The sequence below is a fragment of the Hemicordylus capensis genome, chromosome 6 (assembly GCF_027244095.1).
Source record: "Hemicordylus capensis ecotype Gifberg chromosome 6, rHemCap1.1.pri, whole genome shotgun sequence".
Taxonomy (NCBI): domain Eukaryota; kingdom Metazoa; phylum Chordata; class Lepidosauria; order Squamata; family Cordylidae; genus Hemicordylus; species Hemicordylus capensis.
This window is the reverse complement of record NC_069662.1, coordinates 52431193-52447321: the sequence shown is the minus strand read 5'-3', so window position 1 is coordinate 52447321 and position 16129 is coordinate 52431193. Positions and strand designations below refer to the sequence as shown.

The window sequence follows — 16129 nt, the reverse complement described above, 5'->3', positions numbered from 1 at the left end:
TAGTATAAAATTCATCCTGATGACCTGGCAAGGGTTTGTTTGTTTTTTTAGTAAGGGCTGGATTCACCTAGTCCAAACATCTAGGTAGAATACATATTGTAAAGATGGGCTATTAACTCAATATCTACCACTGAGTTACTGCCCCATCTCCCAAGAGGAATATCTTACTGCACTCACATGTAGTCTCCCATTCAGATGCAAACCAGGGCAGACCCTGCTTAGCAAAGGGGCCAATTCATGCTTGCTACTACAAAGCCAGCTCTCCTCCTCTCCCTCTCTAATTAATTTTATTTCTCTATGTGAACTACTTTGATAACTTTCGTTGAAAAGCAGTATATACATATTTGTTGTATTGTGTATTCGTATTCTTTCATTTGGTGCAATGACCTATGGCTATACATAATGAAATAAAGAATTACAGGTACAATCAGGATAGGGGCTTACATAATGAACAGCAGCAGCCCCTCTTTCAGACCATCTCCAGCTCTCTGAAAAAAATGAATCTCTATAGTCTGAGACACTAAACATAATCATAAATGTACCCAACCATCTTGAACCCAGCAAGACCCACTGTTTTCACAGCAAGTATTCCAGGATTTCTACATTTCTAATATATAATAAATATAATGATGTAATATAATTGTATAGAAGATTTAGTTAATCTCTTTCCATATATGGCTAAGCTGTAGGCTGAACTTGGTTTTCCCACTGCGCAACTGTAATCTTTCTCCATTCCCCACTAGTCTGTGTTGACTTTGCACATTGAGAGAGACCAATGCACATGATTAATTATAGACCAGACACCATTAGAGGAAAGCCACCTGCTATTCTGAGAGGATATTTTTCCCCTGTCAAAACCGCTGGTACGATTAAGGATGTGCAAAAACCTGTAAGCAGAATTGCATTATCAACATCTTTTTCCAGGCCCAAACAGCACGTTTCTATAGGAAACCTGCCTGCTGATACATATTCCAGTCAATTCTGTTGGCACTCCCATTCCTGTAGGATCACCCATGGCTTGCTTCGAGCAAAGGCCCTGGATGGTTTGGGGCAAGCATGTCTTGCTCACACTTACTATTGATAATGAGCTTTGCAGTCTTAAGACTGCATCAAGAGACATTCTTGTTATATGGATTTCAGTGAGTTGACAGGAATTACAGGAGGTGGTTAGGGGCAAAAGGGTCGAAGTGAAAAAACATCATCACGAGGCTGCAAAGACCGAGCACTGAAAAACAACTCGCACACATCCTGGAGGAAGGAATGTGTTATAGTCCAAACTAAAAAAACCCTGTAGATTTAGGTACGCATGCCAGCTATTTTAAGAGACTACATTTCAAAATGAATGCAAACTTTTAAACCTAATTCTGCTTGTAACACCACCCCTATATTGCAGCCCCTTCCACATCCTGTGATCACCTAGTCAAATGCAGCCCACAAGTCACATTTGGTGGTCTACCAGGGGCTTGATAAACCTCCTGTTTTTGCTTCTTGCCAGGGTCTGAAAGAACAAAGATTATTTATTTTGTATCTGTAAAAAGAGTTTATGGTACTCAACCTTTCTGTTGTCCTCTCTCCTCTGTAGGGCTTTGTATCGGACACTCCTATCCTAAATTTGCAGCATACATCCAACCCCGATGCTGCGTGGAGGCAACACCTCCCAGCATAGCCATCTCTACAAAGTTTGTCGGGGAGGAGTGCTTGGACATCTGCAAAGTCGAAGTGTAGTTCTTCCAAACTCTCCCCTTAGAATAGTTCTGAGAGGAAATGAAAACGGCCACAGAGCAGCTTTTAAAATGACTCCTGGGGGATAGCCAACAGGAGTTTGGCAGTATCTGGTTCAGCAAATGCCATCCCTTAAGGTGTGAGGGTGTAAATGCTTCAGATGAACCAGAAGGGAACAGAGTAGAACCAGGTAGAGAGCAGGCAGAAGGATGTGCTAGCTGGTGAAAGAAATCAATGGCCACACCAGGTAAGAGATTCAGTGTAAATGCTTATTTGCCAATGCCAGAAGTCTCCAAGACAAGGTGGGCAAGCTGGAGTGCTTGGTTACTAATGAAGACAGATATAATGGGCATAATGGAAACATGGCAGAACAGCGAGAACCAGTGGAACACTTTTTCCTGGATATAAGCTCTACAGAAAGGACAGGAAAGGGCAAATTGGGGGTGGAGTAGCGCTGGAAGAGGGACAGAATCGAAGCTAGAAAACCAGAGAGTCCTTCACAGAAACTCTGTGGGTGACAATATGAGGTCTGAAAGGAAATGTGGTACTATGAACATGGTATCGCCCTCCTGATCTAAATGTTGACAGCAACTAGGAGTTTCAGAAGGAAATCAGGGAGGTGTCAGAGACAGAGCTGTAATAATGGGTGACTTCAATTACCCACACAGACTGGGTAAATTCACATTCAGGTAATGACAAAGAGGCCAAATTTCTAGATACACTGAATGACTGTGCCCTAGAACAGTTGGTCATGGAACCAACCAGAGAGAAAACCCCAAGATAGTCACTTTGCTCCAGAACGCATGGAGTTTATTTAAAACCACAATAGCAGCCCAGTTTGAATGTACACTAAGGAGGAAAGGTACCACCAAGTCCAGAAGGATGCCAGCATGGCTAACAAGTCAATGAAGCTATAAAGGGGAAGAAGAATTTCTTCAGATATTAGAAGGCCTGTCCAAACGAAGTGAACAGAAAGGAACACAAACTCTGGCAAAAGAAATGCAAGGAGACAATAAGGGAGATGAAAAGAGTTTGCTAAAAATTTAGCTAAAAGCATTCAGGGCAGGGGAATAACAAAAACTTCTGTAAATATATCAGAAGTAGGAAACCTGGCAGGGAGGAGCTTGGTCTGTTAGATAAGGGAGTGAAAGGGATAACTAAGGAGGATATGGAGATTGCAGAGAAGCTAAACAGGTTCTTTGCATCTGTCTTCTCGGCAGAGGATACTGAGCATATACCTGTGCCTGAACCGAGCTTCTCAGGGTCAGAAGCTAAAGAACCGAGTCAGAGGTGATGAGCTATGACATTCTAAACTGTCTGAAAAAAATTAAACACTAACAAATTGTCATGGCCAGATGGCAACCAACCAAGAGTCTTTAAAGAAATAAAATGTGAAACTGCTGACCTCCTTGCAAAAATATATAATTTATGCCTACAATCAGCCACTGCACTAGAGGATGGGAAAGTAGCCAATGTAACACTGATTTTCAAAAAGTGATCCAGGTGGAATCTGGGAAATTACAGGCCAGTTAGCTCAACGTCTGTGCCAGGTGTGCCAGGCAAATTGATGGAAGGATAAAATTGTTAAGCATATAGAAGAACAGGCCCTGTTAAAGGAGAACCAGCATGGCTTCCTTCTGCAAAGGTAAATCTTGCCTCACCAACCTATGAAGTTCTTTGAGAGTGTCAACAGGCATGTGGATAAAGGGGATCCAGTTGACATAGTATACTTGGACTTTCAAAAAGCTTTTGACAGAGTTCCTCATCAAAGACTCTTGAGAAAACTCAACAATCATGGGATAAGGGGACAGGTTCATGTGAGGATTAGTAACTGGTTGAAGGACAGGAAACAGAGGGTAGGTATAAATGGATAGTTCTCTAAGTAACTGTCTTGGTAACTTCTTTAAGAATAGGGAAGTAAGAAGTGGGGTCTCCCAGGGATCTGTACTGGGGCCAGTGCTTTTTAATTCATTCATAAATGTTTAGAAGTTGGGGTAAGCAGTGAAGTGACCCAATTTGCAGATGACAAACTATTTAAGGTAGTAAAATCCAAAACCGATTGCGAGGAGCTCCAAAAGGATCTCTCCAAACTGGGGGAGTGGGCAACAAAATGGCAGATGCGGTTTAATGTTATCAAGTATAAAGTGATACAAATTGGGACAAAAAAATACAACTTCACATATATGTACTGACTAGTATGTGTAAGCCCGTTGTAATAACGGGCTCTAGTGGGGGGGGGGTTGCCCGCTGCCGCCTTACCCACCTCGGGCGCACTCCTCGGCCTGCCAACTTTGGCTGAGGAGGCGGCTCTGCTGCCACTTCGGCCGCACTCTCCGCCCGCCGCTTCTGCTCCTCCCGGCCCTATCGCCGTGGCGGCGGCCACCGCCATCGGGGCCAGTCGCCCCACCGCGGCCACCCCCACCTCGGCCCGCACTCCTCGGCCCGCCACCTTTGGCCGAGGTCGCGGCTCCGCCGCCGCCTCGGCCGCACTCTCCGCCCACCGCTTCTGCTGCTCCTGGTCTCGCCGTGGCGGCAGCCGCCGCCATCGGGGCCAGTCGCCCCACCGCGGCCACCTCGGCCCACACTCCTCTTCTCCGGCGGCCTGGTCCAACATGGCCGCCCGTCTCTGGGCGGCCGTATCTTTTTGGGCCGATCTGCGCATGCGCTCTGCGCATGCCCAGAACGGCCCAAAAAGACACGGGCACACGGGATCACAGTCTAGGCTTTTATTCTATAGGATGGGGTCTGAGGTACCGGTAACCAACCAGGAGAGAAATCTTGGGGTTGTGGTGGACAGCTTGTTGAAGCTGTTGACACAATTTTGGAGCAGCTGTGAAAAAGGCAGATTCCATGCTTGGAATCATTAAGAAGGTTATTGAAAATAATATTGCTAATATTATAATGCCCTTATACAAATCTATGGTGTGGACACATAAGGTGTACAGTTCTGGTCTGGTTGGCTTAAGGCTATATTAAAATTGATTCTGATTCTGATACAGTTCTGGTCACCATACTACAAAAAGGACATTACAGAACTGGAGCGGGAGCAGAAGAGGGCAACCAAGATGATCAGGGGCCTAGAGCACCTTCCTTATGAAGCAAGGCTACAACACCAGGGGCTTTTTAGTTTAGAAAGAAAGATGATTGAAGGGAGATGTGATAGAGTTCTATAAAATTATGAATGATGTAGAGAAAAATTTCTCTTCCTCTCACATGACACTCGAACCAGAGGCCATCCCATTAAATTGATTGCTAAGAAATTTAGGACCAACAAAAGTACTTTTCCCCACAATGCATAATCAACCTATGGAATTCTCTGCCACAAAATATGTGACAGTCACCAGCCTAGATGGCTTTAAGAAGGGCTTAGGTAAATTCACAGAGGACAAGTCTAGCAATGGCTACTAGTCTGGTGGCTATAGCCTACCTCCAGCCTAAGAGGCAAGATGCCTCTAAATACCAGTTGCAGGGGAGCAACAGCAGGAGGGAGGGCATGCCCTCAGCTCTTGCCTGTGGGCTTCCAAGAGGCATCTGATGGGCCATTGTGGGAAACAGGATGATGGACTAGACAGGCCTTGGGCCTGATCCAGTAGGGCTGTTATGAGGAACTACACTTCCCAAACATCTCCATGCATCTTCCTAGTTGGCCTCATAACCTCTAGTTCCAGTAGAAGAGGGCCCCCAGTGCTGGAAATTTGAGGGACTGTGTGGAGATGACTGCACTGGGAACAGCCACCTCTGCATAGCACAGGGGAGTTCCTGCAAATTCATCAGGATTGGAATATCCTGTCCAGGATTGACACAGCCCTACTGTCCTGCCTTATAGGTCCCCAGGCTCTGCCACTGTTGGAAACAAGATGTGTGTCTAGGAGGACCCACCGACTGATCCAGCAAGGTTCTTCTTAGGTCTCTGTAACTTCCAGATTCCTGACATAAGAGCTGGAAGGCTGGACCATGTGACTGTTAGGTAGTGTTCAGCTTGTTGAGTGTTAAGTTGTACAGACCTGTTGCTCTCCTACAATGTCCTGAAACTTCAAGCCTTAAACAAGACAGACCCTTCATGAGGCATGGTGAGATGGTCACCTCGGGCAACAGCCATGGGCGGGTGGGGGAGAAGAAAAAGAAATCTTTATGACCAATGACTACAGCAAGAATTGTAAAATCCTGCTGCATTTATAAGGAAAAAAAACTTATTTGCACTCAGAAAATACCATGTGTTATCTTCCTGCTGACATCTAACTGCAAGACATCATTCCCAATTCCAAGAAAGGGTGGGGGAACGCAACAGGAATATGGCAATATTTTCAAACAATAGTTTCTGTTCTCAAGAGGGTATACAAGCTTTCATGTTACAGAGAGCTTGCTCAGCAACCAACTGTGGCACAACTAGAATATATCTTAAAAGCTGTCCACAGTAGAGCTACAATAATTAAGGCAATGTCAATACTGAGCAACATGACAAATTACTGTATTCCAATTAGCAGTCAGAGCAGATCTCTGTAAGGCTTTTGTAAAGGTCTTCACTACACTAAGCTTTAAAGGGCATATAGTGACAGGACCATAGAGGCCTTTCTGTGGAGGGGATTCCAGCCCATCAGGGCTGCCACAACCCAAAAGGCCCTGTTCCCCTGTTCTGCTGAACCTCAGGCACCAGAGACACTGGGCACAGCACCTCCAATGTTGAACAGGTATCCAAGATTCAAGCTGTTTAGAGATTTAAAGATAAGAACCAACACCTTGAACTGGGCCTGGAGATGAACAGGTAACCAATGCTGATCAAACAGGACTAGGGTTTGGTTTTGTGCCCCAACATCCAGTCCCTTACTGTTGTCAAAGAATGATTCGGGATTTCCACCCTATGATCTAATAAAAGGAAATAAGGGCCCTGCTGGATTAGACCAAAGGTTCATCTAGTCCAGAGTCCCATTTCCCACAGTGGCCAGCCAGATACCTCTGGGAAGCTTACAAGCAGGCAAATCGCCCCTCCCATGGTTGTATCCTGACTACTGGTATTTGCAATGAATAGGGCCTAGAGGTAGTTTATAAAACTAGAGGTAGTTTATAAAATCTAGGGAAGTGCCCGAATTGTAGACAGCCACATCTGAAACATTTTTGGCAGGGGGCAAGTGGTAGCTTTAAGAATGAGGCACATGGGTCCTTACTTGCTTCTTCGCCACTATTCCAGTAGTGGTGCTGTCCTTCCCAAAAGGCCATGCATGGCTGTGTTGCAGCAGTGGCAGCTGCACAGGGCCTTTTGGGAAGTAGAGCGCCATAACCAGAGCAGCCTAATCCACTTTTAAAGCCATCTAGCCTAGCAATCCTCACATCTTGTGGTAGGGAATTCCATAGACTAATCAGGTGCCATATAGAGTAGTACCTCCTGTTGCATGCCCCGAATCTCCTGCCAATCTGTTTTCATTAAAGTTCTAGTATTTTGAGAAAGAAACTTGTCTCTATTCACTTCCTTCGTACCATATCTAATTCTATAAGCCTCTATTGTATTCCCTCCCACTTAAAGGTAAAATGTGCCATCAAGTCTCTCGACTCTTAGCTGCCTTTTAAACTAGAAAGCCCCAAATGTGTGAGCCTGTCTTTGCAGAGGAAGCAGAGTTGGATGCTGTCAATGTACAGGTGACTCCACAATAAGGTTGCCAACATTCTTTTGCCCAAATACAGGACACAATTTGGCAGGGAGTGGGGGCCGGGCTTTCATTTCAGTGCAAGGAACAATGGCCAGAAGCTAGAGGAAGGTACCCACTCTCTGGCCCCACCCTCTGGCCCCACCAGTCTCTCTTCCCAACACTGTGGCAGCCCCACCAGCTCCAGCAACGGGATGATTCCTCTCCCTTATTCTGCAGGCGAGTGGCAGAGCAGCCCCCCACCCTGGACCAAGGGGCAGCCCCTCTCCTCGGTGGTGCAGCAACTGCCCCTGCTTGTCCTTGCCCCTCCCTGGCTGGCATCACTAGGTGGGACTGCTGCTGATGGTGACTGAGCATGCTACCCTCTCAGAAGCAGGCAGCGCACGCAGCAGAGCTAAAATATGGAAGAAATGGCATCCCAGATGGGACGACCACTTTCCCCCAGAAATGTGGGATGTCCCAGCTAATCCAGGACTCCACAGCCCAAATCTGATGATTTTACTCAGAAGCTTCATGTAGATGTTGAAAAGCATGGCAGACAAGATGGAACTCTGCAGCTCCCATAGGCCGAAAGCTAAGGGGCCAAGCAGTCCAGCACCACCTTCGGAGACTTACCCTGTACTGATAAGTCAGGCTTGAGGGAGGACTAGGCCTCAACTGGAGTAACTGCTTGGAAAGTGGGCCTCTCCAAATAAGCAAGAAAGCCCGGGAGAATCCAATCCCATCCCTTTGGCCCAATCAAGATGACAAGGGAGAGGAATCATCCCATCACAAGGGAGAGGAATCATCCCAGCTGGTGGGGCTGCCGCAGCATTGGAAAGAGAGACTGGCATGGCCAGAGGTCTGGGTGGGTAACCTCCTCTGGCCATTGCTTCTGGCCATTGCTCCCTGCACCAAAATGAAAGCCCAGCAGACTACAGAGAAATAGAGGAGGGGTGTGTTACGTTCTTCCCCGGAGGCCTCTAAGAGAGGTCTGATCGGCAACTACTGTACTGTAAGAAAAGGGGAGACTAACAGCCTTGGGTTGCGAATCAACTGGAAGTAAGTAGCAAGGATAGGGACCAGTTTAGCTCAGTGTGTCAGGGAATTTATTCTTGTTTAAGGGCTTAGATCTGACAGCATGGTTCTTATAATTCCTAAGGAAGCGTTTTTCTTGAATATAAGCAGTGATTGATGATGCTTCTATATTTTTTTATTTGATTTGTATACCGCCCTTCCAAAATGGCTGAGTTTTCCTGATCATCCAATTATTAATAAATCTTTGTTGTTGTTGTTAAAGAATTTCACTCCTTATTGGGTCCTGCCCTAGTCACACGCTCCGGAAGGCTTAAGACTGCTCAAGTCTTTCTTTACTCTCCCAGAATATTCCCTTGGAAGGGTGAATCTGCTCATATAAATAAGGGGAAGATGGAAGCCTAGAGGAGGGATTTTGTATTCCCCCACCCCAATGCCTTTTGAATACTACATACCCCCATAGGGAAGTCGGTATTCTGGTGTCAGCAGTGGTCAGCCACAGTCTTGCCCCTGTGGCAGTAGGGCATGGCCAGGGAGAAGGCAACAGGACTGGCCACTGTAGCAGCCGGGTCCAAGACACCAAGGCAGAGAGAACAAGGCAATATTGTGTGATTCCCATCACTGGTTAGTCTCACAAGAAGGTGAGCCTTTGTGTGATGGGGGTATGACCTCTCACAAGACCTGTGCTGACTGCTTGGCCCTACTTCAAGACAGGCCCAAAAATGAGGGGAAGAGACATGGAGAGTGTACAGGTCCAATGATGATACATTCTCTCTTCTGCTGAGCATCGCACAAAGCGCATAAGCTGAGGAACATGAGAAAAGATGGGGAAGAAGGTGCCTGAACCTCCCCACTTCCCTCATACCTCACCCCCTCGACTAATGCTATACAAGAGCAGTGTTCCCTCTAAGGCGTGTGCATGCATACAAGCTTTTTTTAAAAAAGTGTCTGCTCAGTTAGTTTTAGAAGGTCTCACTCTGAATGCATGTGTGTACACACGGCCTTGATATTGCTGCCTAGCAGGGCGGGGGGGACCCATTCTGCACACAGATAAAAAAAATTAGAGAGAACACTATACAAGGGTCGAAGGATCTAAGCTGGGATCCACACCACCCCCAGGCAGAGGGGATTCACAAACCCCAGGAATATCCAGAGCCACCTCAATATAGGATCCCCCAATCCTGTTCCCGTGAAGAGGTTCAGAAGAATATCATGGGTGACCATACTGAATGCCACCAAGAGGCCCAGTAGAATCAACAAGTCAAGTCACACGCCCCCTATCCACCTCCCAACACAAGTCATCTGCTAAGGTGACCAAGACAGTGACACTTCCAAACCCAGATGAAAACTAGGCAGAAGATGATCTAGATAACTAGTTTAATACAGGAAAATATATAGCTGGGTTACACCAACATGCTCAAGGACCTTGGAATTGAATGTTGGAAACTGGACAGTAATTATATAAATTGGAGGAACCCAAAGATGGCTTTTTCAGCAAAGGCTGCACTACTATTTCCTTTGGCATTGTTGAAGCAAGACCCTCCCTCAAAGCAGCATTAATAACCTTAGACATCAGGATGGATAATCTTTAACTGGCCTTCTTAAACTGCCAGGATGGGCAGGGGTCAAGCATGTGGTCAGTGGCACTTCTCCAAGAATCCTGGCTACATTCTCAGACTGAAAAGTGTCAAGAAGCAGCGACAGACACCTCCTAAACAGTGTTCCCTCTAACAGTGATTCCCAAATGTTGCTGGTTACAACTCCCAGAATCCCCAAGCAAAAGCCATTGCAGTTGGGGATTTGGGGAGTTGTAGTCAACAACATCTGGGAATCCCTGTTAGAGGGAACACTGCTCCCAAACAATTACTGTATAACTGGTGTCCACAGAACGGGCACAAGTGATTTTATCTGCAGAGAGTTTCACAAACTAGTCACAATGGGCTTCTGAGAATTCCACCACTACTAGGGCAAGAATTCCCAACCTTGGGTATCCTCAGGTTTTGGACTACAACTTTGATCATCCCCTCTGGCTCAGGAAGGAGGATAGGGTTTGTAGTCCAACAACATCTGGAGACCCAGGGTTGGGAACTCCTGCTCTAGGGTATAACTGTTAAGGCCCCGCACCACTCAAAACAGACCCAGTGGCTGACACTGGGCAGACAATGGTGGCAGAAAACAAGATTTTTTTTGCTGCCCACACTACCACAGAATCAAACCTAACTGCTACCATGGAATCAAACTTAACTGCTCAGTCCTCTGCTAAATGAGCAAAGAGGAACCTTTTAAAAGCGGTGAATCATAAGATAAGAGCCATCTTATTTATTATTTCTCTGTGTAAACCGCCCTGAGCCATTTTTGGAAGGGCGGTATAGAAATTGAATTAATAATAAATAATAATAATTCTCTTTATTGAGCAGAGGGAGAACAACTGGCCCTATCCATCCCCAGCACAGCATCCCTCCAGTGGCTGTTGCTGGTATCTATCTTGTGTTTTTTTTTTTTAAGATTGTGAGACCTTTGGGGACAGGGAGCCATTTTTATTTATCTATGTAAACCGCTTTGGGAACTTTTGTCGAAAAGCAGTATATAAATATTTGTCATATTTGTAAACCTAATAGGAGTTCTAGCCTGTGTTCAGTCAAAACCACCACGAGTTTTCTTCCAACATCACTCTAACCATCATCCAGTGCATTTAAACATTCCAAACTTCATGGTAAACCAAGGCTTATGAAACAGGAGAGGGCATGAGAGCAATTGTGGCATGCAAGTTCCAAAAATCAAATTGATTAATCAAGGGAACAAATTATAAATGGCGGGAGAAATTATCATCTATACTGCATAAGTAGCATACACTACTTAGTATGTATATAATGCTTTTTGAATTTCAAAATGCTTCACCATCCATGATCTTTTTGAAATGCTTATCACAATCCTGTAAGGTAGGCTACCTAATGAGGCCATGTCACAGGCAAGATTTGAACTTGGAACTTCCCAAATCATTGCTCATTCTCTTAGCCAATAGGCCACACCAGGTTGCTTTCAATTGATGAGGCTTGCATATCGCAACCTTTTATTTTTTGAAGCGCTTTTGCTTCTGGTGTGCTACTGAAACAGGGAATGTTCAAGATATATCAGAGTCCTTTTAACACTGTGGCAGCTTTTGCTTACTAAAACCTAAATTTTCTCCCATTTCCTTCAATATTATCAAAATGGCACTAATATTTTAATTGAACAATATGCAGTTTACTTTTTAATATTAAATCAGGCAGAGGGGGTTCTTGTCCTGAATGGTTATAAGTGGGGAGGGAGATGATTCATAAATTTTAAGCAAATAAATGAACAATTTTGATGTAATAAATTAATTGATTGAGTTAAATATGAAAACAGATGAATCAACCAGTTGAATAACATTTATTTAATCAGGGGACAGCCTTAATTTTAATAATGTGGTGTTGCCTACTATGCACTAGGTTTTATGCACCGGACTGGATTACACATACGTTACATCATTGCTGGAAGCTATTTCCATCTCTTATTGCCCACCACATTGGGCTTCTGGCATCTGGACAGTGGTTGGTTGGCTGGATCTTGTAGCTCCACCCTTTTGCTTTTAACTATGCCCTTTTAGTACCAGCCACTCTCATCTATGGTCGGGAGTCTTCTTTAGAGAAAAAGATAATTCAATTCAAATATATAATTATAGTTTTTTGTAGAGAAAATAGTGCCTTGCTCTGCAGAATACACAAAGAAAATGATGCCCAAAGACAGATAAACATTCCTTGGAAACTCTAAACACTTATACCTGCTTGCTGTTACCATCGCACTTGGTACAACAGACCAGCCTGCGGAAACCTGTTTCTGTCCACAGGTTGTATTATGTCCAAACCTAGCACATGTCTACTGAGAAGGACTGAGTTCTCCATATGAAAAAAGTTATTGCAAATATCAAGGCCCACACCAAATCTCCTTCAAGTCCAGTTTAAGATAGGATATCAGTTTTTCCATTTGTGTTATAAATCCTAACAGCCAAGAACTGACTGAAGGCATCTCCACAATAGTTAACTTTTATATGATTTTTATTTTTATTAAAACATTTTTTATACAGCCCAAAACTCACGTCTCTGGGCGGTTTACAACAGAATAAAAACAAAGTAAAAGTAAAATGCTGTTTACTTCAATTTATGTTTTTATTTCTGAACTTCTGCCTTCTGATGCCTGAAGGACTCACGGCAAAATACCACACTAATTACAGGCCCTCAAGAAATAATAAATAATTTGTACTATTCAAATATGATCTGGGCAGACATACGACTCACACTGAGTAGTAAGGCAAAATGTTATTAATTGCTTTGCAGGTCTCAAGGCTAAAGTCCATCCACGGCTGAGCTGTGGTGCAAATTAAGCCCTGCACAGCCCCTTGAAGTCCACCCCTTATGAATAGCATCCCCTTTCTGAAATATAAGACAACCCTGCAGCCTAAATCCAGGCAGGGCTATAGCAGCACCGGGGGACCTGAGTTCAGATCCCCAATCATCCATGAAGCTAGCTGGGTGACTCTGGGCCAGTCACTTCTCTCTCAGCCTAACCTACTGCACAGGGTTGTTGTGAGGAGGAACTTAAGTATGTAGTACACAGCTCTGGGCTCCTTGGAGGAAGAGCAGGATATAAAATGTAAATAAATAAATAATTGCTAGAAACAGACGCTTCACTTTGTTCTTCTGAAGCCTTCTCCTCCATCCTCTTTTACCCCCGACCATTTCAGTGGCGAGGGAAATGCACTCTGCAGCTGCTCAGGGGCCCTCTCATCAGCTACGACTTCCTCTGCTCCAGGGTTGTGTGTATGTCGCACAACACATAGCGGAGCCGAGTCCTATATTGGCAATTTGGCACTCATTAAGCCCTGGACCCCAAGCCAGTAAACTCATTATGGAAACGTTTTGGAACGATCTACGCTTCAAGGGACCATTGACCACGTAGACGTCTGGGGGTGGCTCAGGGGAAGATCTTGGAGGAGGCTGACCTCCAGACAGCAGGCACTCCACTTACTCAGCTTCTTGAAGGCGCGGTGGCCCGAGAGCTTGGCAACTCCGTGCGGCTGGGCTGAAAGTTGTTGCTGCTGCTGCTGCTTTTCCGCGCCGGACTTTTTCCTTTTGCCACAAATCATAGCGAAGAGAGGCTGCTCTCGCTCCCCACGCCTGACCCGATCTCGGCCCTGGGCTCTCCTTTCCTTCTCCTTGCCCGCTCTCCCTAGAGCGGAAAGGGGGCAGCTTGCCCTGTCCCGGCGGCGCTGCCTCCGAGGCTTGATCCAGCAGCCTGTGTTGTGATTTGGGCGTAGCGCATAGATTGGAGAGGCAGCCCTTGGAGAGGCTCGAGCATTTCGGCGGAAGGTTTAACTCTTTGCTGCCCTCTTCCCCTCGCTGGCAAAGAGAGGGATTTTCACTCTCGTTCTCTCTCCCTCCCTCCGCCTCCGTTCTCCATCGGAGCCAAGGAGGCTCAGCACCGGAAGGAAGGTGCTTTGCTCTGCGCGGCGCTCTCTCCCGCCAAGCCACGGCGAGGTCGTGAGAGGCGCCACATGGTGCCTCTGAGGCTGTGCCTAGTGCCAGGGTCAGCATTTCGACAAGGCAGGGCTGGGCTTCTCTTCCTTGTGTCTTGTTTTATGCTGAGTGAGCAGCACAACAACAGCAGGCTCAGTGATCGAGACTTGACCAAGTTATAGTTCTTTACTTCTTCCCCCTTCCAACTGCGTTTCTACCCTTGAGCCGTTGATAGGGATCCAACAGACAATAAAAGGGGTAGAATAAGGGGACCAACAGGCTGAGTAGCAGGGACGTCCCTTCTTTCAACCCCAAATTGCCTGTCTCTTACGGGATGCTATTTGTCCCTTATTTTCAGCTAATGGGAAGCACCTATGACTCAGATTAGACCAGTTATTTTCACTAATGACAAAATTAATGAGCTCCGACTCCTTTCCCTTCTCTCTCCCTACGAGAGTGCTCTGTGGTTCTGGTGGGCTGCAGGCTTAGGGTTGCCAACAGGCTCATATTTGGGACTTCAAACACATTGACATTAACAGCAATCAATGACTGGCTAACTTTGCATTATCTAGGTATCAGGATCCAGGGGCGGAGCTACTATTGAGCAAACAGGTTCAAAGAACCCAGGCTGCTGACCCTCAGGGGCCACACCTCATGCCCCAGACACACCCCAGCATCTGACATCAGATGCAGGGGGCGTGGTTTAGCTCCCAAACGGGGCCACGGGGCCCCATTTGGTAGCTGAATTGGCCACCGCTGCGTTCGCAGCACAGCAGGAGTGGCTCTCCCTTCCGCTCCCGCCTGTGCTGCAAATGCAGCGCTGGCTGGATTTAGTTCCCAAATGGGTTCGCACAGCCCCGTTTGGGAGCTACACCCCCTGCATCTTAAGTCAGAAACAGGGGGCGTGGCCAACCACTCCCTGCATCAGATGCTGATGAAGGAGGCGGGACTAGGGGGCCATGGCAGCGGACTGAGCCACACCTGTCAGGAACATGAAAAGCATGCAAGGAATGACTACTAGATAGTGTTCATGTGTGAAACCTATTTTTACTGGCTAACACCACTCCTCTTTCTAGAAAACAAAATTACATCACACTCAATTTGGCTAACCCTAGTTATATCAGTAAGCAGCGGAGAAGCAAACGTAGTTTCGACTTAAACTGCAGTGTAAGTTTAAAGCACGCACAGCGCTCAGGCTGCCAACTACTCCCACAGAGTAAGAACATAAGAACAGCCCTGCTGAATCAGGCCCAAGGCCTATCTAGTCCAACATCCCATTCCACACAGTGGCCCACCAGACGCCTCTAGGGAGCCCACAGGCAAGAGTCTTGCCTGTGGGCTCCCCAAAAAGAGGTATGTGCATGCCCTCTCTCCTGCCGTTGTTCCCCTGCAACTGGTATTGAGAGGCATCCTGCCTCTGAGGCTGGAATTGACCCCACAGCCACCAGACTAGCAGCCACCGATAGACCTGTCCTCCATGCATTTGTCTGAATCTCTTTTAAAGCCACCCGAGCTGGTGGCCAGCAGCACATCCCATGGCAAGGAACCCCATAGATTAATTATGCACTGTGTCCCTGCACATAGTTACACCCCTGCCTCATGTCCCTTATTTGGGCAGTGGGACGTTGGCAACTCTAGGACAGAGCTACAATAGGGCAGACAGCTCCACACACACCCTGGCTCTGGAACCACCTCACCCTGCCACAAGGGCTGCCTCGCTCCCCTTCCCCCACCTCCCCTCCCTCACTGGCCAGCTCACCAGTCACTCCCACTGCTGTCCAGTACCAGGGTCCTCTCCACAGTAGCACATGACCATGTTGTCCATTCCCAGCAGCACACAGCAGTGCTGCAGCCCACTGCTGCCTCCCAGCCACTCAGGATTCCAGCGGTCCAAAGGCATCTCAGAATGAGGGTGTGCACACCCTCTGGAGCATGGGCAGTAGGAACATGCCACCGCCGAACCTCCACCATAGTCACTGCTTGGATAGAGAACCTGCCAGAGATCAGTCTGGTAGAGGCAGGCAAGGCTGAAGTCCAAATAGACCAGCAAAGGGTCAAAATCCAATGAAACCAAGGGGTAGGAGTAATCAAGGCAGGGGCGTATCTAGGGTGGGGCAGGCAGGGCACGTGCCCCGGGCGCCACTTGAAGGGGGTGCCATTTTTTAAAATTTAAAAAAAAATTTAAAATGGCCACCAAAAACAAAATGGCCACCGTGCATG

At 46.6% G+C, this 16129-nt stretch overlaps 1 protein-coding gene across 2 annotated transcripts in view; it reads right to left on the bottom strand.

Moving 5' to 3' along the window:
* Nucleotides 1-13887, bottom strand: part of PLCD3 (phospholipase C delta 3) — a 96227-nt gene extending 82340 nt beyond the window's left edge. The window contains exon 1 of one of the 2 annotated variants that reach the window (XM_053260743.1): nucleotides 13422-13887. In XM_053260743.1, coding sequence (XP_053116718.1) covers nucleotides 13422-13539 — 118 coding nt within the window. In that variant the 5' untranslated portion in view covers nucleotides 13540-13887. The remainder of the gene's footprint in view (nucleotides 1-13421) is intronic. The other variant, XM_053260741.1, reaches the window with a different exon arrangement.
* Nucleotides 13888-16129: the final 2242 nt, after the last annotated feature.